The 19,342-nt window shown below is 45.7% G+C and overlaps 1 protein-coding gene across 1 annotated transcript in view; it reads left to right on the top strand.

The window, feature by feature from the left end:
* Positions 1 to 248: 248 nt before the first annotated feature.
* The window catches only part of LOC308463423 (uncharacterized protein), a 72,922-nt gene continuing 53,828 nt past the window's right edge, over positions 249 to 19,342 (top strand). The window contains exons 1-12 of the mRNA XM_080981778.1: positions 249 to 493; positions 3,318 to 3,473; positions 4,746 to 4,930; positions 6,590 to 6,772; positions 7,219 to 7,310; positions 9,034 to 9,206; positions 10,945 to 11,104; positions 13,118 to 13,197; positions 14,500 to 14,680; positions 15,768 to 15,923; positions 16,869 to 17,002; positions 18,064 to 18,222. Coding sequence (XP_080837904.1) covers positions 266 to 493; positions 3,318 to 3,473; positions 4,746 to 4,930; positions 6,590 to 6,772; positions 7,219 to 7,310; positions 9,034 to 9,206; positions 10,945 to 11,104; positions 13,118 to 13,197; positions 14,500 to 14,680; positions 15,768 to 15,923; positions 16,869 to 17,002; positions 18,064 to 18,222 — 1,887 coding nt within the window. The 5' untranslated portion in view covers positions 249 to 265. The remainder of the gene's footprint in view (positions 494 to 3,317; positions 3,474 to 4,745; positions 4,931 to 6,589; positions 6,773 to 7,218; positions 7,311 to 9,033; positions 9,207 to 10,944; positions 11,105 to 13,117; positions 13,198 to 14,499; positions 14,681 to 15,767; positions 15,924 to 16,868; positions 17,003 to 18,063; positions 18,223 to 19,342) is intronic.

Genomic DNA, 19,342 nt, shown 5'->3' on the forward strand with positions numbered 1-19,342 from the left:
TTCTTAAAGCCGCTAAGCCGTTAATAGCCGCTAAGCCGCTAATAGCCGTGCTTTGCAAGACGAAAAAACCGCAAGACGAAGAGACTCGCGGAACGGATTAATTTCGTCTTGCAAGGCACCACTGTATTAGGAGAAAAATAATTGGACCCGGATCACCCAGTAAGCTATACTGCATTTCCTTTTGTGCTAATGTGCAGGGATGTTCTTATCAATGGCCTTCTAAATACCATCTGTCGTTTCTTAGATTGCCATAAGGTTAGGGAACATGGAAGATATCGTGCAAAAGTTATTTGGCCTCCATCCAGCTGAAGACGCCAAAGGGAGATTCCACAAGGCAGAACCTCCCATTGAGACAGGACGCAAGACTTCTCTGAATAAACCAACATTTGAGAGAAATGATCCATCATCTAAAGAAAGAAAGCCCAGCGCAAGAAAGGAAAAGCAGAAGTGCCCAAGTGGGCAGTACAATAAGATGAGTGAGTTAGCCAAAAAGGTAACTTAATATGTGGAATCCATAGTGTTCTGTTGTGAGTGCTAACCTCAGTAGAAACAATGATACGTCGGACAGCTCCACACAAGATTCAAACTGAACATATTCTAAGTTCAAATACAGTGGTACCTCGGGTTAAGTACTTAATTCATTTCGGAGGTCCGTTCTTAACCTGAAACTGTTCTTAACCTGAAGCACCACTTTAGCTAATGGGGCCTCCTGCTGCCACTACGCTGCCAGAGCACGATTTCTGTTCTCGTCCTGAAGCAAAGTTCTTAACCTGAGGTACTATTTCTGGGTTAGCGGAATCTGTAACCTGAAGTTTATGTAACCCGAGGCATATGTAACCCAAGGTACCACTATTGCATCAGCAACAGACATTCTCAGGCTGAGCTTTAAATAAAAGCTGCAGTTCTGTGTTCTTGGCTAGATCCATTTTTGCAGAGAGGAAGCTCTTCATTTAAAGGGGTCCAGCCTGGTGTAGCAACTGTTTGTTCGGACATAGTGAGAGAGATTCTGGTTGCACTCAGGCTTTTTGAGCTGGAGTCCTCTGAGTCAGAGGAAGGCAAGACAGCACAATGTTCCATTGTGTTTTATTGCAAATTCTAACATCATTAGAAATGGGGGCACCTTGGACAGCTCCTTTGACAGTTTAGGCTGAATATATTCATAGAATCACAGAAGTGGAGAGTTGAAAGGGACCCCAAGGGTCATCTAGTCCATCTCCCTGAAATGCAGGAATCTTTGCTAAAATATCCATAACAAATGGCCATCCAACCTCTGCCTAGAAACCCCCAAGATTGAAAAGTCTACCACCTTCCAAGGGAGTCTGTTCCAATGTCAAACAGCTCTTACTCTCAGCAAGTCCTTCTTGATGTTGAGTAGGAATCTCCTTTCTTGCAATTTGAAGCCATTTGTTTGAGTCCTACCCTCCAGAGCAGGAGAAAACAAGCTTGCTCCATCTTCCATGAGACAGCCCTTTAGATATTTCAAGATGGCTATCATATATCCTCTCAATTTCCTCTTTTCCAGGCTAAATGTATCCAACTCCCTCAACCACTCCTCATAAGGCTTGGTTCCATCTTGGTCGTCCTCCACTGCACACATTCCAGCTTGTCCATATGCTTCTTAAATTATGGTGCCCAGAACTGGACACAGTACTTGAGATGGGATCTAACCAAGGCAGAATAGAGTGGTCCTATTACTTCCCTTGATCTGGACACTATACTTCTGTTGATGCATTTTTGTGCTGCTGGTTATTCCTGCCTAAGTGCAGAACCTTACATTTGTCCCTACTGAAATTCATTTTGTTAGCTTGGGTCTAGTTCTCTAATCTTTTAAGGTCATCTTGAATCTCGATTCAGTCTTCTGCAGCATTAGTTACCCTTCCCAGTTTGGTGTCCTCTGTAAATTTGATGAGCAGCCCCTCAATTCCTTCACCCAAGTCGTTTATAAAGACGTTGAATAACAACAGGCCCAGAACAGAACCCTGTGGCATCTCACTTGTCACCTTTTTTGAGGATGACAAGGAACCATTAGTGAGCATTTTGGGGGGTTGGTTGGACGTTATGGGAGTATGCTTCACATATTGCTTCAGCAACACTCCTTCTCACACTGAGCCTTCTTAGCTTTGTCTCCAGGGCTTGTTCTGCCCTTGTGGAGAGGAAGTTCTTCGTATTAAAGGCCACAGCCTGATTTAGCAGTTGTTTACTCTGAGAAAGCCATTTCCGAGCTTGGGAGGAGAGGGGGTTGCGGGTTACCCCCTCCCACACACGCGGGGGCTGGCCTTTTGCCCCCGCGAGATCCAGGGAATCCCCGGGCGTGCTTGCGACCCGGCCCGCCAATCGGCGGGCTGGGGAGGCGTGGCCTAGCCAACTTAAGGCCAGGCACGCCCGGGGACCGCCCTCTTTCCCCTTGCCAGCTGAGCAGTTTTCCCATCCCACCCACCCTTAGGCTTAGCTAGCTATGACCTTGCTATGGACTCCGGTTGGTCGCCGCAAGGGGCCTGGTAGGAATTTTTCCAATTTGGCGCACTGTCAGCCTTTTGGTTTTTTCGCCTACCTCGTAGCAAACGTCACAACTTCCCCGATATTGGCGGTTAGGCATTGGCAGGGGTTTATTGTTATGCAAATGAATGGGGGGGAAGGAAGCGCCATCACCTTCCCCCAAGGAAAGGGTAGTCCGGTAGAGGACTCCGGGGGGCGTTGCCTTGTCCGAAACCTAGGGAGGTAAGGGCCTCCGGCACACCCCCGAGCGGTGACACCCGTGGGATCCTAGTTGGCGTACTTCAACAGGACACCCACGGCTTGTGGATAACCCTTCCCGGTCTCCATGCCGGGTAGTCGATAGGAGCCAATGCCTAAGGCCAATACCTTTCAATTCTGTAATCAATAAAGTTGTGGCCTTTTTTATGCCCATTAACCTTAAATAATGTGTCCAGTGTCTTCATTTCACATGGGGGAGGGGACTTGCCACGCAAAACAAGGGAGACTCTGGTTGTAGGGCTTCTGAGCTGGAAATCCTCTGAGTCATTCTTGGACTGAGGCAATACAGGGCTCTTCCTGAGTAATGACAGTTTCCTAACTGGTGTGTTTTTAGCCTATTCCTTGGTTCCAGTTCCTTGCTCCCTCTTGATACTTGCCTTTGGCTCAGCCCTGACACGGAGTCCTCATTCCGAGATCTCTGGCCCTTTGCATATGCATTATTATCCCTTTTTAACAATAGATCACTTCGGGGGTTTGTTTCAGAATTACTTTCTACCACTATTTGATGTTGTTGCTTCACACGCACCACTTCCCACCCCCTTTTCTCTTTCCCTCTGCATCAGTTCACCAAAAGGATGGGAAAGAAGAAGAAACCAAAATGTAGTCTGAGCATAAAAGTCTTTGGGAATGAGCTTGCTGTTTTGGACTGCGGGGATCTGAGAAGTCAAGCAAAACTCTATTACCTGAACCTTGTGGAACTAGTGGTAAAACTGCTAAAGGTAAGGGAATCGTGAATGGTCGGAGCAGGCCGGTGGGGCCTGGTGCTTTCATTGATGTTTGACTCCAGCTTCCACCAGCTCCAACCATCCCACCAGCTCCATCCATGGAGAGCCAGTGTGGTGTAGTGGTTAAGAGCGGTAGACTCGTAATCTGGGGAACCGAGTTCGCGTCTCTGCTCCTCCTCATGCAGCTGCTGGGTGACCTTGGGCTAGTCACACTTCTTTAAAGTCTCTCAGCCCCACTCACCTCACAGAGTGTTTGTTGTGGGGGAGGAAGGGAAAGGAGAATGTTGGCCGCTTTGAGACTCCTTCGGGTAGTGATAAAGCGGGATATCAAATCCAAATCCAAATCCATCCAGCATGGCCTATGCTCAGAGATCAGAGGCGCCATTTTCTGAAGCGCATTTCTGAGGCGGCCCAACATCACATCGTGCAACATTGCAATGTTGCACACATGGTGTCACACAATGTCCTGATGTTGCTCCAACAATCGGGAGACCAGGCCCCCTAAAATACCTACTGAGGGGGCCCACAGTGCCTCAGCCCCCTGGAACCAGTGCTTCTGTCAGAGATGGTGGGAACTGAAGCCCGATAACAACTGCAGGGCAAGAGGTTATGCGAACCTGGGGTTGAGTGTCCATACTGGAAACAGGAAAGCCCAGATTTGAATCCCCACTCAGCCTTGACATTCAGTGGACTGAGCCAGTCATAATCTCTGTCTACCCGACCTCACAGGATAGTTTTAAAAACACAATGAGAGGGGGATAGAGCACTGGACTTGATGGTCTTTTGGTGGGGAGGGGCTCTTTAGATTATGTCAGAATGTAGTAAACCCACCTTGCTGCATTTGGGAACCTACCTGCCATTTTGCTGTGTGGGTCCTGAACATCTGCCCCCATATCCTGCTCTGACAGCACCACTAGTTGAAGAGCCATGCATGCTGCCTTGAAGGAAAGGTGAGTGATAAATGTCTATGTCAGGCATAGGCAAACTCGGCCCTCCAGATGTTTTGGGACTACAACTCCCATCATCCCTGGCCACTGGTCCTGTTAGCTAGGGATGATGGGAGTTGTAGTCCCAAAACATCTGGAGGCCCACTTTGCCTATGCCTGGTCTATGTAACTATAGTCCCGTAGGGCCCGAAGCATTTGTTGGCTTGCTGTTGTACGGTGCCAGCACTGGCAATGGTAATTGTGCCAATAAACAAGTGCTTAGCCATCATGAATATGATTGCACTACCATTTTATGTTTTTATTTAACCATTTCCAACAGGGGCAAGAAGTCCAGTTCAACAAAAGGTTGAGTTTGGCCACAGAGGAACTGCTGTTCCCAGCAATCTCGGGTTTGCCCGTCCTCCTGGCTTTAAATGCCTCTGCAGCAGTCAGTGCAGCAATCCAAGGCAATATGGACTTTAGACAACGGAGCAATTTTTTCGTCAATGGCTATATCAAGCCAAGGTATACACCTGCCTTTAAAGCGCTCTTTTTTTGCCAGGAGCTTTTGAAGCAGACCCGTGATCAAGGCCTGTAAAAGGCTAGGGAACCACTTTGATTTCCTCTGTCTTGATGCCAGGAGTGGGTTTCAGGGGCAGGCAGCCATAACGCAAACAACATCTGTGAAGTTAACTCTTCATTCAAAGAAACAAGACAGCTCAGGAGGCCATGCCTCGTGAGCAAAGCGACTCATCCCCTAGGGTAGATCTCACCTCTGTAAGTACAGACTAAAGGCCCCCACCTTCCCACATTTCCCTAAGTCTCCTCCTCCTGCACATCCCTCTCAAGCAATCTGAGATTCCGTCACCTTGTCTGTCTCTGCTCCTCCCTCTTCGTGCCTCTTCTGGTCCTGGGAGACAAGGGAGGAGGGTAGCAGGTCGCAGCAGGAGAGCAAGACCCCCTGGCTTCTTCAGCAGCCTGCCTCATCACTGCCTCTTGGCCCTCTTCCTCTCCAGCCTCTGCTTCCGCCTCCGAATCTGTACTGCTCTCTGCCCTAGTGCCTTCCTGCTCACTAAACCCTGTTGCCTCTTCTGCTTCCAACACCTCCTCCTCCCAGTCTGCTCCCTCTTCTCCCTGTGACCACTTATCATCGTCCCACCACCAATCCCCTGGCTCCCAGCCTTTTTCCTTCAGGGCTTCCCTAGGGGTTTCCCCAGCTGGTGCCTCTCACCACTCCTCTGCCTCCAGCCAGTCCCTGACACTTGATTTTACCTGTTGATATACATGGCTGTCTCTGGTAATGTCCAGAGGCAGAATCTGGTAATAATAATAATAATAAAATAATTTTATTTATATCTCGCCCTCCCCAGCCGAAGCCGGGCTCAGAGCGGCTAACAACAATAAAAGTAACACAACATTCTAAAATCAATTCATTTTAAAATCAATTCAAAATCAAATTAATGGCAACCATTGGGCTAGAGTTCTGTGAGGATTACCAAAGGAAGGGGTCAGACTGTGCCTTGTCCAAAGGCCTGGTGGAACAGCTCTGTCTTGCAGGCCCTGCGGAAAGATGTCAAGTCCCACAGGGCCCTAGTCTCTTGTGACAGAGCGTTCCACCAGATTGGGGCCACAGCTGAAAAAGCCCTGGCTCTGGTTGAGGCCAGCCTAACCCCCCTGTGGCCCAGGATCTCCAAGATGTTTTTGTTTGAAGACTGTAAGGTCCTCCGTGGGACATACCAGGAGAGGCGGTCCCGTAGGTACAAGGGTCCTAGGCCGTATAGGGCTTTAAAGGTTAAAACCAGCACCTTGAACCTGATCCTACCAACCAATGCCCTAACTTTTTACAGAGGTAGTCCACCAGCATACCCTCTAGGATTTCGCAGATGAAAACACCCCTGTGCTCACAACCAAGGAGCAAACTCTATCCATTCTGCTACCATACATTAAAAGTGGGGCCCTGCGTGGTCAAGTGCTTCTTTCCAGGGTCTCAGAAACGCCATTCCATTTCTCCTCTTCCCTTTTCATCTCCAACACTTTGTCAGCACACTGTGCTTGCTGAGCATACTCAGTCCTCACGGGGTGATTTCCCCCATGTTGGGAGGAGGGAATAGCGGGCAGATGCAGCCCTAAGCAAAGATGTCGCTCTTGACCATGCAACCTGTTTCTCCCTGTGCTTCTTGGTAGTGCTGTCTTTCAGATTTCTGCCCAAATGGGTACTGTGGGAACTCTGGGGAAAACTGGCTTGAGCTGGTCAACTGGATTAAGGTCGTCAGCCAGCCTTGATGGAGGGGTCCAAGTGAAAAAGGGGAAAGAGGTTAAGGTTTTTCTGAACACTCCCGAAGAATCTATGGAGATGGTTTATTTCAGGTAAAGTCCACCAGTAATGCCCATGTCCTCATATTCAAGAATCTGAATGATAATGTTCTTAAATGCTTTTTTCTTTCCCATGCAAATATCTGCATTTGAGTTCTGTATGGTCGTCCCCCCACTCCCAGTGAAGGCTAGAAAACTTTGGAAAATTAATTAATGGATGCCCTGATGCAACATGTTTCTGGTCTTCACTCCAAGTGCTGGCCTGGAGATTCCACGAGTGCAACCATCCTAGTTCACTCTTTCCCATTCTTGTTTTCAAATTAGTTTTTCTTAAAACTTGGGGATGCCAGAGATCAAACCTGAGATATTTTGCATACAAATCATATGCCCTACCTCTGAACTCTTGTCCCTTCCTTAAATCCATTGTAAAAAAAATCAAAAAATCGCATGATGTTGTCTTCCTTGGATTGAATTGTGCTGTCTTTGCTTCTTTATTACAGCTCGGAACTGCATGCAATGACCGTGGATGAAATGGAAACTTCTCACGGTTTCCCAAGCCATAGCGAGACTAGATCATGCACAAGTGAGGAAGGTAAGTTTTTATCATTTACGTCTAATATATAGCAACCAGTTGTCACCTTGCTCTTAACTATTGTTGGGAGCTCGTTCCTTCAGGAGCTAAACGTCCCCCCAAATTTTGCCTGCAGAAAATGGAAATTCTGCAAACAAGGGTGAGCGACAGAGAGTGTGTATGAGGAATAATGAATACAGATTTACGGCAAACTGACTTCTGAGATGAATGCAGTTTAGAAAGCATAGAGGTGAAAGGGACCATGAGGATCATCTAGCCCAACCCCTTCCAATGCAGGAGTCCTTTGCCCAATGTGAGGCAACCCTGAGATTAAGAGTCACATGCTCTACCAACTGAGCTATCCAGGCATCCTCTGAACCAATTCCCTCCTGCTAATTCCCTTTACCAGCTTCATCTTTTTCTTTATCAAGTTTACACCCCATATTTCCATTAAAAAATGTGTCCTGAGTGGCACAAAATGAATGGAAATAGGCAACAAAATATATGAGAAGATTAAAAACAAGTCAATATTATTATTATTATTATTATTATTATTATTATTATTATTATTAATTTTTATTTCTATTCCGCCCTCCCCAGCTGAAGCCGGGCTCAGAGCGGCTAACAACAATAAAAGTAACACAGCATTCTAAAATCAATTCATCTTAAAATCAATTCAGAATCAAATTCATGGCAACCATTGGGCTAGAGTTCTATGAGGATTATCAAAGGAGGAGGTCAGGCTGTGCCTTGGCCAAAGGCCAGGCGGAACAGCTCTGTCGTGCAGTCCCTGCAGAAAGATGTCAAGTCCCGCAGGGCCCTAGTCTCTTGTGACAGAGCGTTCCACCAGATTGGAGCCACAGCCAAAAAAGCTCTGGCTCTGGTTGAGGCCAGCCTAACCTCCCTGTGGCCCGGGACCTCCAAGATGTTTTTGTTTGAAGACCGTAAACCAGGAAAGCAGTAAGACCTGTACAGGATGAAAGTGTGAAAGGAATCATGGAGGGTGAGCTGCTAACCCTGTGGCTGTGTTCTACCTGCATAGTCAGAGACAGTATGCCTCTCAAGGCCAGCTACTGGGAATCAAAAGTGGAGAGGGTACTTTAGAGCTCAGGTTTTGCTTGTGGGCTCACCATAGACATTCAGTTGGCCACTCCAGGATGCTGCACAAGATTGGCTCTGGCCTGATCCAGGGGGCCTCTTCTAATGTTCTGATAGAAGACATGACAAATTAGCCAGATTAATTCTTTGTATTGGAAGGTGTCAGATAAGCACCAGAACTTTTATTTTTGAAGGTGGCACCTAAGCAGCGATGACAAAGGTGGCAAAGGAAAAAACTGCATGAGCTAGGGCTGGATAAGTCTTCATTGGAGAGTACATAAAATGATTTAAATGTGAAATGATTTAAATGCGGGACTTGACATCTTTCCGCAGGGCCTGCAAGGCACAGCCTGACCCCCTCCTTTGGTAATCCTCACAGAACTCTAGCCCAATGGTTGCCATTAATTTGATTTTGAATTGATTTTAGAATGCTGTGTTACTTTTGTTGTTGTTAGCCTCTCTGAGCCTGGCTTGGCTCAGAGGGGAGGGCGGGATATAAATAAAATTTATTATTATTATTATTATTATTATTATTATTATTAAATGACTGATTGGTTGACAATGCAGTTTCCTAAAAACAGCCTTTCTCCTTTCTTGGATTCTCTTCCTTTTACCCACCCCCCCTTCCCACCCCTCTTTCAACCAGTGTCGAAGGCATTGGGCTGGCAACTGTGCTCCGAGATCTCTACCCCTGACGATGAGACCAGCGGTTTCATTCTTCCGTTTCCCGGACTAGCAAAATTTGCCATAACGTTAAAGAAGCAAGACCGAAGCCTGTACCAGTACTTAATGAAAGCTGCATATAATTATATTTCTCAGGTTCAGACACTGCCCTTCAATCTGGATATGTATTACTCATTCCTTCTACATGCAATGATCAGGCTGCAAGGGCCGGCGCATGTTTTCACTGGTGCGATGAGAATGTAGTGGCAACTGCAGAGAAGAAGGGCCTATGTCCTTGAGAATTGGCAAAGTGGGGGAGGGGAGTAGAGGCAGGGGACACCGCCCCCTTGCCATAGCGGTCCTGATATAAAGCTACAATATAATGCCCCATAGAACTTGAAAGGAAAGTGCTATTTATAAATAAATCCCAACTATATAATAATTTATTATTTATACCCCGCCCATCTGGCTGGGTTTCCCCAGCCACTCTGGGTGGCTTCCAACAGAATATTAAAAACAATGCAGCGTCAGACATTAAAAACTTCCCTAAACAGGGCCACCTTCAGTTGTCTTTTAAAAGTCATATAGCTGTTTATTTCCTTGACATCTGATGGGAGGGTGTTCCACAGGGCAGGTGCCACTACCGAGAAGGCCCTCTGCCTGGTTCCCTGTAACTTCACTTCTCGCAGTGAAGGAACCACCAGAAGGCCCTCAGAGCTGGACCTCAGCGCAACTAATTACTAAAACAACCACCCATATGTTTGCATGAGACTATTAGAAATATGCATACCTACAGAGTTGCCATACATCCAGGATTTCCCAGACATATCCGGAATCCAACTGTATCTAGCAGTGTCTGGGCAGAAATCGGGCAAATGTCCGGTAAAATCCGGACATATGGCAGCCCATCTTGGCAGTGCTGTTTTTGCCAATTTTTGATAAAAATAGCTCAAAAATGGCAAAATAAAAATAAAAATGCACTTTTGCCCAAGAAAGCTCAACAACTTTTCCATCCGGATTTTCACAGTTTGAAATATGGCAACGCTACCTACCTATCATAACTGCAGCTTCATAGGATAGCCTCTTTATATATTGTGTTTTATGATTGTCTCACAAAGAGCACAATGCTTTTGCTAACGCCATAACATGGGCAATGAAGATAAGGCGTTAAGACGCAGCCTGCTGGATCAGACCAAAGTTAGTTTACACCACAAACGGATCCAAAAACGTCCAAATAGTATCTCTATATTATACTAATGCAAGTTTACAAAATCACATACAAAACAATTGCAACCACACCATACACACAACTACCGGGGAAAAGTTTGCTTCGACAATGAATCTTTCTGAAACTCCTGCAGATAAAATTGGCAATTTCTAATTCCTTAGGAAAAATTATTTGGCAAACCCCAGCTTGAATTAATAGCAGATCAGGTGCCTGACCTCTCTCCTTCTCTAGAGCCCCATAACCTTGGGGAGGGCAGCACCCCTCACCTCTCCCCACCACCACCACAGGCTCCACTTAACCAGGCACATTTTCTCTCAACAAAGCTGATGCGCACACATCACCAATGCATTGCTTCCTTCCCATAATACAGATACAGTATTCCCCTCCATACATAAAAAGGGCTCAAACAATATCTTGTTGCTGGAATGACCAGACAGTGAGCTGTATCTGACTAAGTTCTACTCAGAATAAACTCATTGAAATTAATGGACTTAAGTTAGCCATCTGGAGGGCCACAGATTCCTCACCCCTCCTCTATAAGCCAGGAAGAGCAAGTTAGCCACAGGTGTGCAAGAACTGCCCATGTCCCCAACTCCCAACAGTTCTACTGCAGGTGTTACTAGTAAAAGCAGTAGTGGTAATTGTAGTTCTTCTTTTTCTTCCCAGAAAGGTTCCTGGATCCCAAGTGAAGCTGGCCTGCATTTCTTTATAGGGACTCCAAAATCTGAGTTGAAAAGGGAGGTTGCTATCAACTTCCATTTGAATATCCCTCAAAAGAAATTCAGAATTGAATTTATCCACCCCAAGAAAAAAATGCAAGTGAATGGTAAGAGTCTCACCACCACCCCTTCAAAGGCTGTTGACTTCCATTTAAAAATGTGTTGTCTTTCCCTTTGTGAGAGGAGTACGGTATATGTAAGGCTTAGGTCGCTCACTAGGAGTAGAGGTCGTGAATTTTACCTTGGATATTATAATTAGCACAGGCTCATGCACTGTTATTCCCTCCATAATGTCCTCACATAAATGTCCGTCACCTGATGATACCTGAGATTTGACACATCCCGTGAAATTTTCCTTTCATTCATTCTGCAGAATTTGTTAAATACTGTTAGATAATCTACCATTTATTCCTGTTTTACAGATAGGACTACTGTAGTTGATGAATGGTGTGTGTGTGTGTGTTTGTGCGTTTGTGTTTTATGTAACCAGAAGCACACCATACTTCCATGGTAAATGTGTGACTAGGACCCAAAGTACCCTGCAACTATGCCAGCTTTCATGCATGTGGATTATTTTATTTATTCGTTTAATATTACATTTCTAATCTATCCCCCCTTTCCTCCATGTTGCTTAAGGTGGGATACGTGGTTCTTAATCCTCTCCATTTTATCCCCATGACAGCAGTGTGAGGTAGGCTAGGGTGAGAGACTATGACTGCCCCAAGGTCCCCTCATGAGCTTCATGGCTGAATACTACTACTACTACTACTACTACTACTAATAATAATAACAATAATAATACAGTAGTACCTCTGATTACAGAGGCTTCAGGTTACAGACGCTTCAGATTACAGACTCTTCTAACCCAGAAATAGTACCTCAGGTTAAGAACTTTGTTTCAGGATGAGAACAGAAATCGCGCAGCGGCGGGAGGCCCCACTAGCTAAAGTGGTACCTCAGGTTAAGAACAGTTTCAGATTAAGAATGGACCTCCAGAACAAATTAAGTTCTTAACCTGAGGTACCACTGTAATAATACCGTATTTTTTGCACCATAACACTCACTTTTTTCCTCCTAGAAAGTAAGGGGAAATGTCTGTGCGTGTTATGGAGGCAATGCCTACGGGTGGCGGGGGGGGATCTGCTGCAGTCGTGAGCAGAGGATCCATGGTTCCCCTTCCTTCCCTCCTCCGTGGCTCGCTTTGAAACAGCAAAGTGGGAGAAGAGCCGCTGAGTGGGGAGGAGAGAGGGACAGAGAGCCTGCTTCTTTAAAAGAGCAAAGCGGGAGAGGAGAGGAGCCGCTTACACGAGTGTAAGCGGCTCCTGTCCGGTTGGTTCCTTTAAAGCAAGCAGGCTCTCTGTCCCTCTCTCCTCCCCACTCAGCTCGCTAAATAGCATTATTAGCAGCATCCTTCTCCACACACCCCATGCGTGCTCCTTGTCCCTTGTGTGCTTTTCCTTCCCTCCCCACTTAGAACGTGATTACAAAGCATGGATCCACATGGATCCTCAGGATTTTTGCATTGGGCTACTCCAAACTCACTGTCAGATCACATGTCTGTGGCCACAGCATGAACCACAAAAAGAATATTTTTTTTCTTGTTTTCCTCTAAAAACTACGTGCGTGTTATGGTCTGGTGCGTGTTATAGAGCGAAAAATACGGTAATTTATTTATACCCTGCCCATCTGGCTGGGTTTCCCCAGCTACTCTGGGTGGCTTCCAGCAAAAGATTAAAAATACATTAAAACATCAGTCATTAAAAACTTCCCTAAACAGGGCTGCCTTCAGATGTCTTCAGTCAGATAGTTGTTTATTTCCTTGACATCTGATGGGAGGGTGTTCCACAGGACGGGTGCCACTACCGAGAAGGCCCTCTGCCTGGTTCGCTGTATCCTCTTCTCGTAGTGAGAGAACAATCAGAAGGCCCTCGAAGCTGGACCTCAGTGTCCGGACTGAACGATGGTGGTGGAGATGCTCCTTCAGATATACTGGGCCAAGTAAGGATTTGAACCCTGGTTTTTCAGGTCCTAGTCCAACACTCTAACCACTACACTACACTGGCTATCAGTGGACAATTCAGAAAATAAAAATCACATACACTTCCTTCTGTATCTATCAGGAAACATTGAGGCCTCTAGAAATTCACGTGTGGGGCATCTGGAACTGATAGTTGATGATGACAACATCTACTACATCAAGGTAAGCGTGCTCTTGCAACCAAGGATATTGTGAGCACAGCATGGCATGGGCCAAGGAACAAGATGATAAGCTGCTCACCAGAGCAGAGAGCTGTCTGCCTTGATTGTGCAACATCCTTCCTAAGGTCTATAATATAAAGGTAAAGGGACCCCTGACCATTAGGTCCAGTCGTGGCCGACTCTGGGGTTGCGGCGCTCATCTCGCTTACTGGCCAAGGGAGCCGGCGTACAGCTTCCAGGTCATGTGGCCAGCATGACTAAGCCACTTCTGGCGAACCAGAGCAGCACCCGGAAACGCCATTTACCTTCCTGCTGGAGTGGTACCTATTTATCTACTTGCACTTTTTTGGCATGCTTTTGAACTGTTAGGTTGGCAGGAGCAGGGACCGAGCAACGGGAGCTCACCCCGTCGCGGGGATTCGAACCGCCGACCTTCTGATCGGCAAGTCCTAGGCTCTGTGGTTTAACCCACAGCGGCACCTGCGTCCCAAGGTCTATAATGCATCCCACAGCTATTGCTTGCCATTGGCTATGTTCCCTCTCCACTCACAAAAGGTGGTATGCCTTTGAATGCCTGTTTCTGGGAATCTCACATGGGAAGAGTGCTATTGCACTCAAGTTCCGCTTGCAGGTTTCGCAGAGGCATCTAGTTGGCCACTGTGAGAACAGGATGATGGACTAAACTTGGTTGGTTAGAACATGGTGCTGATAACCCCAAGGTTGCAGGTTCGATCCCTGAATGAGACAGCTAGATATTCCTGCATTGCAGGAGGGTTGGTTATCAGGGTTCCTTCCAACTCTACAATTCTTCCCCCCCCCAAAAAAAATTGTTTATTCATTTTATAACACAAATAAAAAACACAAACAGAAAAGACAAACAATACAAACCAATTCTTATCATATCCTTATTTTTCTAAACATTGTTAAGTGGGCTTCCCCAAGTCCCACCTATCTGATTTTCATTTTACTTCATCTTTAGCAGTTTGCATGTATCATAATTTCTAACCATCTTTTTTATTTTTAATCACACTTAAAATAACTTCACATTTTATCACTTACAAATAATACTATTTTAAAATATCCTATCTTCTACTTCTAACCTTACAGCCTATATCCACTTCCAAAGCTATTCTAAGATTTAAATATTAACATATTTTTTTCAAATATTCCTTAAACTCCTTCCAACTCTACAATTCTATGCTTCTATGATTAGGTGGGCCTTTGCATCGCTCCAGCTGAGCACTTCTTATGTCCTTACATTTTCTGTTTAAGGATGCCCTATTGGGTGTGTGTTTTTTTGCAGGGAAGGACAGATCTGTACACGGCAGCTGCAGAGCAGAGGTACACAAGCCACCTGGAAGTGAAGTTGCTGAGAGATGGGAGCCCCATAGTTCTTTCAGGAAATCTCACAAAACAGCCTGGGAAGAAGATGGCATTTTCAGTATCCTTGATTAATCTACTGAAGGACTCTGCTTTCCTTTCAGGTCAGTGCATATCACAAGAGGTGTGTGTCTGTTTGTTTTATTTAATAAAATGCATATACTGCTCAATTTTAGGATAAACCTCAAAGCAGTTTATGGAAAAGATAAAGCAATAAAATTATCCCTTAAAAAACAACAACTCACAACCATAATTTCAAACATATGGAAAGTTAAAAACCAAACCAGAATAGACTAAAACAAATGAAAACTCATATTAGCTTTCTAAACATCTGAGTATAGGTAAAGGTAAAGGGACCCCTGACCATTAGGTCCAGTCGTGGCCGACTCTGGGGTTGCGGCGCTCATCTCGCTTTATTGGCCGAGGGAGCCGGCATACAGCTTCCGGGTCATGTGGCCAGCATGACTAAGCCGCTTCTGGCAAACCAGAGCAGCGCACGGAAACACGGTTTACCTTCCCACCAGAGTACCTATTTATCTACTTGCACTTTGACGTGCTTTCGAACTGCTAGGTTGGCAGGAGCAGGGACCGAGCAACAGGAGCTCACCCCATCGCGGGGATTCGAACCGCCGACCTTCTGATCAGCAAGTCCTAGGCTCTGTGGTTTAACCCACAGCGCCACCCGCATCCCAAATATCTGAGTAGGCTTGTCTAAATAAGAATATCTTCAGCAGGTGCTGAAAAGAATACAGTGAGAGCACCTGCCTGATATCAAGAGGCAGGGAGTTCCAGAATACCAAACTAGACAATCAAGTTCCTACAGATGCGGTGAGGGTATTATGTGTCCATACGAGCATCTCACAAGTTCATTGAACACCTGACCAGGGAGTGGAGCTGTGCCCACTAGTCCTTTTTCCTGGCTGATGGTCATGCTGGACACGTGTGTTTTGCTATGCTTGCTTTCTGCAGGTGGGTTATTGTTGTTTATTAGGGGGGAAGGGGTGGTGCAAACGCATTAGCAGAACTAGTCTGGTGATCCTGCTGTGTATTTGCACTTCACGGCCTTCCCCGCCCCCTCCCACCTGCCAGGAAACTGGCGCAGCAACTCTTTCCCACCTGGCGAGCCACTTCTGCAGGTATCTGATCTCCCAATGGTATCAATTGATGGTACTGTTTCTATCGTTTCTTTAGTGTGTATGGAGAAGAAAGCAGATGATAAGCTGAAGCAGTATTCACTGGAGGGAGAAACCCACATTCCAGGGGTTCTTGGATCTCACATCGTTGCTCTTCTGCAACAGCGAGGGGACATCTGGTCCAGCGCCCTGAGAGTTAAATATGGATTGTTTGGTACTCAGTTCTTATACTGTACTAATACAACAACAAAGTTGAGCTTTATTGCCTTTGTCAGTGTTGTTCTTGCTCTCATGCAGAAGGATCTGATTGGCTACTGTGGGAAATGGGATGCCGGGCTAGATAGAGCCTTCATTTAATCTGGCAGGGCTGTTATGTTCTTAATGCAAGGTTTAGGGATGGGGAAGAAATTTGATTCAGTCCACACATAAAGGTGAACTTAACTTAATTTGCACTTTCCAAAACAATTTCACAAACCAGAATGCAGCCACCTTTCAAAATTTGCACTTCTCTGAATTTTGCAATGCAATTCTCCAACCAAGTAATGTGTATAAAAATTCATATGCTGGGGGTAAGCCATGCATAAAATGCATGTATTACTGAAAATCACATACAAAAATGCATTATAGTGGTACCTCGGGTTACAGACGCTTCAGGTTACAGACTCTTCTAACCCAGAAATATTACCTCGGGTTAAGAACTTTGCTTCAGGATGAGAACAGAAATTGTGCTCCGGCAGCGCGGCAGCAGCAGGAGGCCCCATTAGCTAAAGTGGTGCTTCAGGTTAAGAACAGTTTCAGGTTAAGAATGGACCTCCAGAACGAATTAAGTTCTTAACCCGAGGTACCACTGTATATAATGGGAATTGTTTGCAAAAAATGTGTAAGTTAGGAAAGATTGCACATAGAAATGTGTATATCAGGAGAACTTTTCATTAGAATCATGATAAATTTTCACAAACCTATGTGGAGAACTGAACTTAAGACTGGAAAAATGAGAAGCTGTAAGAAACCAGAATGGACAGAGTCACACATCCCTCATGAGGTGTGAGCGTAGATCTGCCTTCCCTATTAGCAGTGACTGCACCTGAGTGCTGTGAAAACAGAATAATGTCATTTAGTAAATATCTCTGTATGTACATTTGTGTTTTACCTGGAGCAGGAGCTGCAAAAAGCCTTCAGCATGAATGTACCACGGGCCAGAAGTTGAAAGTGGAGAATGTCCCAAAGGATGCCTACCGGCTAGATTTGGAGCATGAATTCTATTGCACTCAGATTCTAGCCTACAACCACAAGGTAAAGCATTTAGTTCATTTACCGCATGGGTAGGCAAACTAAGGCCCGGGGGCTGGATCCGGCCCAATCGCCTTCTAAATCTGGTCCACGGATGGTCCAGGAATCAGCATGTTTTTACATGAGTAGAATGTGTCCTTTTATTTAAAATGCATCTCTGGGTTATTTGTGGGGCATAGGAATTCGTTAATCCCCCCCCCCCAAAATATATATATATAGTCCAGCCCCCCACAAAGTCTATGGGACAGTAGACTGGCCCCCTGCTGAACAAGTTTGCTGACCCCTGATTTACCAGAACAATTATGAATCATGAGAAATGGTGCTGAATCCAGATTTCTTCCTCATGGAAACTAAATAATGAAGACGCAAGATGCACTCTTGTGGGAAGGGAATTCTACAACTTAGCAGCTGCCATAGAGATCTGCTTTTACCTGATGCTGAAAAGTGGGGTAGAGTTGGTTCTAGGTTAGAATGCGGGCATTGTGTAAGAGATGTGACAGTACAGGTCACTCCACAATCAGCCCCCTTCCCCCCCCCCCAGCTATGGGTAGCTGTTAAGGTTGGGGATGGAGGTGAAATTTGTTCAGTCTGCTTTTTGTGGCAGACCATTCCAATTTGACTGTCCCGCACTAGCTTGCAGATCACAACACAATTCCCCATCAGCCAGATATTTCAATGCAGCTTCGGTATACAGAAAGTGCCCACAAAAATGGGTATTTTATGGTTTAAATGTGTGTTATAAAAACAATGCACTGAAAAGCATGGCAAAATAGGAATTTTGGGAGAAATATGTGCATTAATGCACATAATAAAATATACAGCTTAAATGCGAACTTTTTGTGCATTCTTTCAAAAATATCTGCACAAAACAGGGTGGAATGAATGCTAGGATTTGAACTCCAGTCTGAATGAAACAGGGCTGATTTAGATTCCTCTGTCCATTCCTAGCAGTGCATGATTGAGAAGCCCGTCACCGCTGAAGATTTGAGGACACGAGTGGGCTGCTATAAGGAATGTAGTAATTATTTAGTGCCAATTATAAAACCCGAGTTGCTTTTCCACAGGTCGATCTACGTCACGAAGAAACTGTCTCTCGCCTGCATTCCCGACTAGAGCTGAACTATGGAAAACACTGGGACGAAATCAACAACAAGCGGCGAGTGATAGTCAGCCAGACATTTACAAATAGTTCTCGTCCAGCTCTGACTAGCTATTTCATGGAGGTAAAAGTAAAAGACCCAGTGGTGTTGCAGCAGTTGAGATGATGACTAAGGAATTGCACCTCAGTGAAAACCTATAAAGATGATGGAGAAGTCTCTGTAGCTGGTGGGAAATAAGTTCTCTTGTTCAGATATTATCTTCAAAGGTTGCATCCACACCATATGTTTAAACCGCTATTATCTCACTTTGAACATGTAGGAATAGCAGAGAGGCCGGAGGTTGGATGCAGGTGAGCTATGCAGAAGCACGCTGGCAAGCATGCTCCAAGACAAGCTGCTGGCTAGCTTTGCAGAGGCTCCTTTTATTAGCAGAATTAAACATAATTAAAGAAGGGGAGAGCTATCAAAAATATTTAGGAGGGGGAGATGTGGCGGTAATGCTCCGCTTTGTGAAGGAAAACCTCGCACCAGACGTGCAGCAGTATGTCAAGGAGCGTTACGCCCGCTTTCCCTGACCTTTTGCCTTCTTGGCTAGAAAACAGGGTTTTCCCCCAATCTTTTGTCCTTTCGCAATTTGTTTGTTAGACATATCGCTTGGCTGGAGCATGACGGGGGACGCAGACGTAATCAAGTATCGGGGGGAAACATTCAAGGGAAGCACCTGCTGACACGTGTATTTGCTAATGCTGAAAATGTGCTTAGATGGAAATATGTTAAGTTCAGGGTGGTTTCACTACTGTTTCCAATTGTTGACTTCTGCTATTAAAAGGAGCCTCTGAAGAGCTAGTCGGCAGCTTGCTTGGAGCACAGCTCACCTGCATTCAACCTCCTGTCGTCTCCGTTATTCCTACATAACAGTCATGGCGTCCCCCAAAGAGTCCTGGGAGGTTTGGAGCTGGCGTTTGTTAAGGGTGCAGAGAGTTGTTAGGAGACCTCCCTATTTACCTTGCAGAACTACAATATTCAGAGTAGTTTAACGGTCAAGCCCTCTTCCCAGGTAACTGGGAATTGTAGCTCTGGGAAGGGAATATGGAGGGTCTCCCAGTCATGTGCACAAATTCCTGGGGGCTGAGGCTCTTTGGGTCCCCTCAATTTTTTTTAGTGCAACCCCCCCCCCCCCCGCCGCCACCACCATTGCTCAGGACATTGCCAGGACGTTGCACATGTGATGTCAGGAAATCAT

The sequence above is a fragment of the Podarcis pityusensis genome (genome assembly GCF_964106645.2).
Source record: "Podarcis pityusensis genome assembly, chromosome: 14".
Classification (NCBI taxonomy): domain Eukaryota; kingdom Metazoa; phylum Chordata; class Lepidosauria; order Squamata; family Lacertidae; genus Podarcis; species Podarcis pityusensis.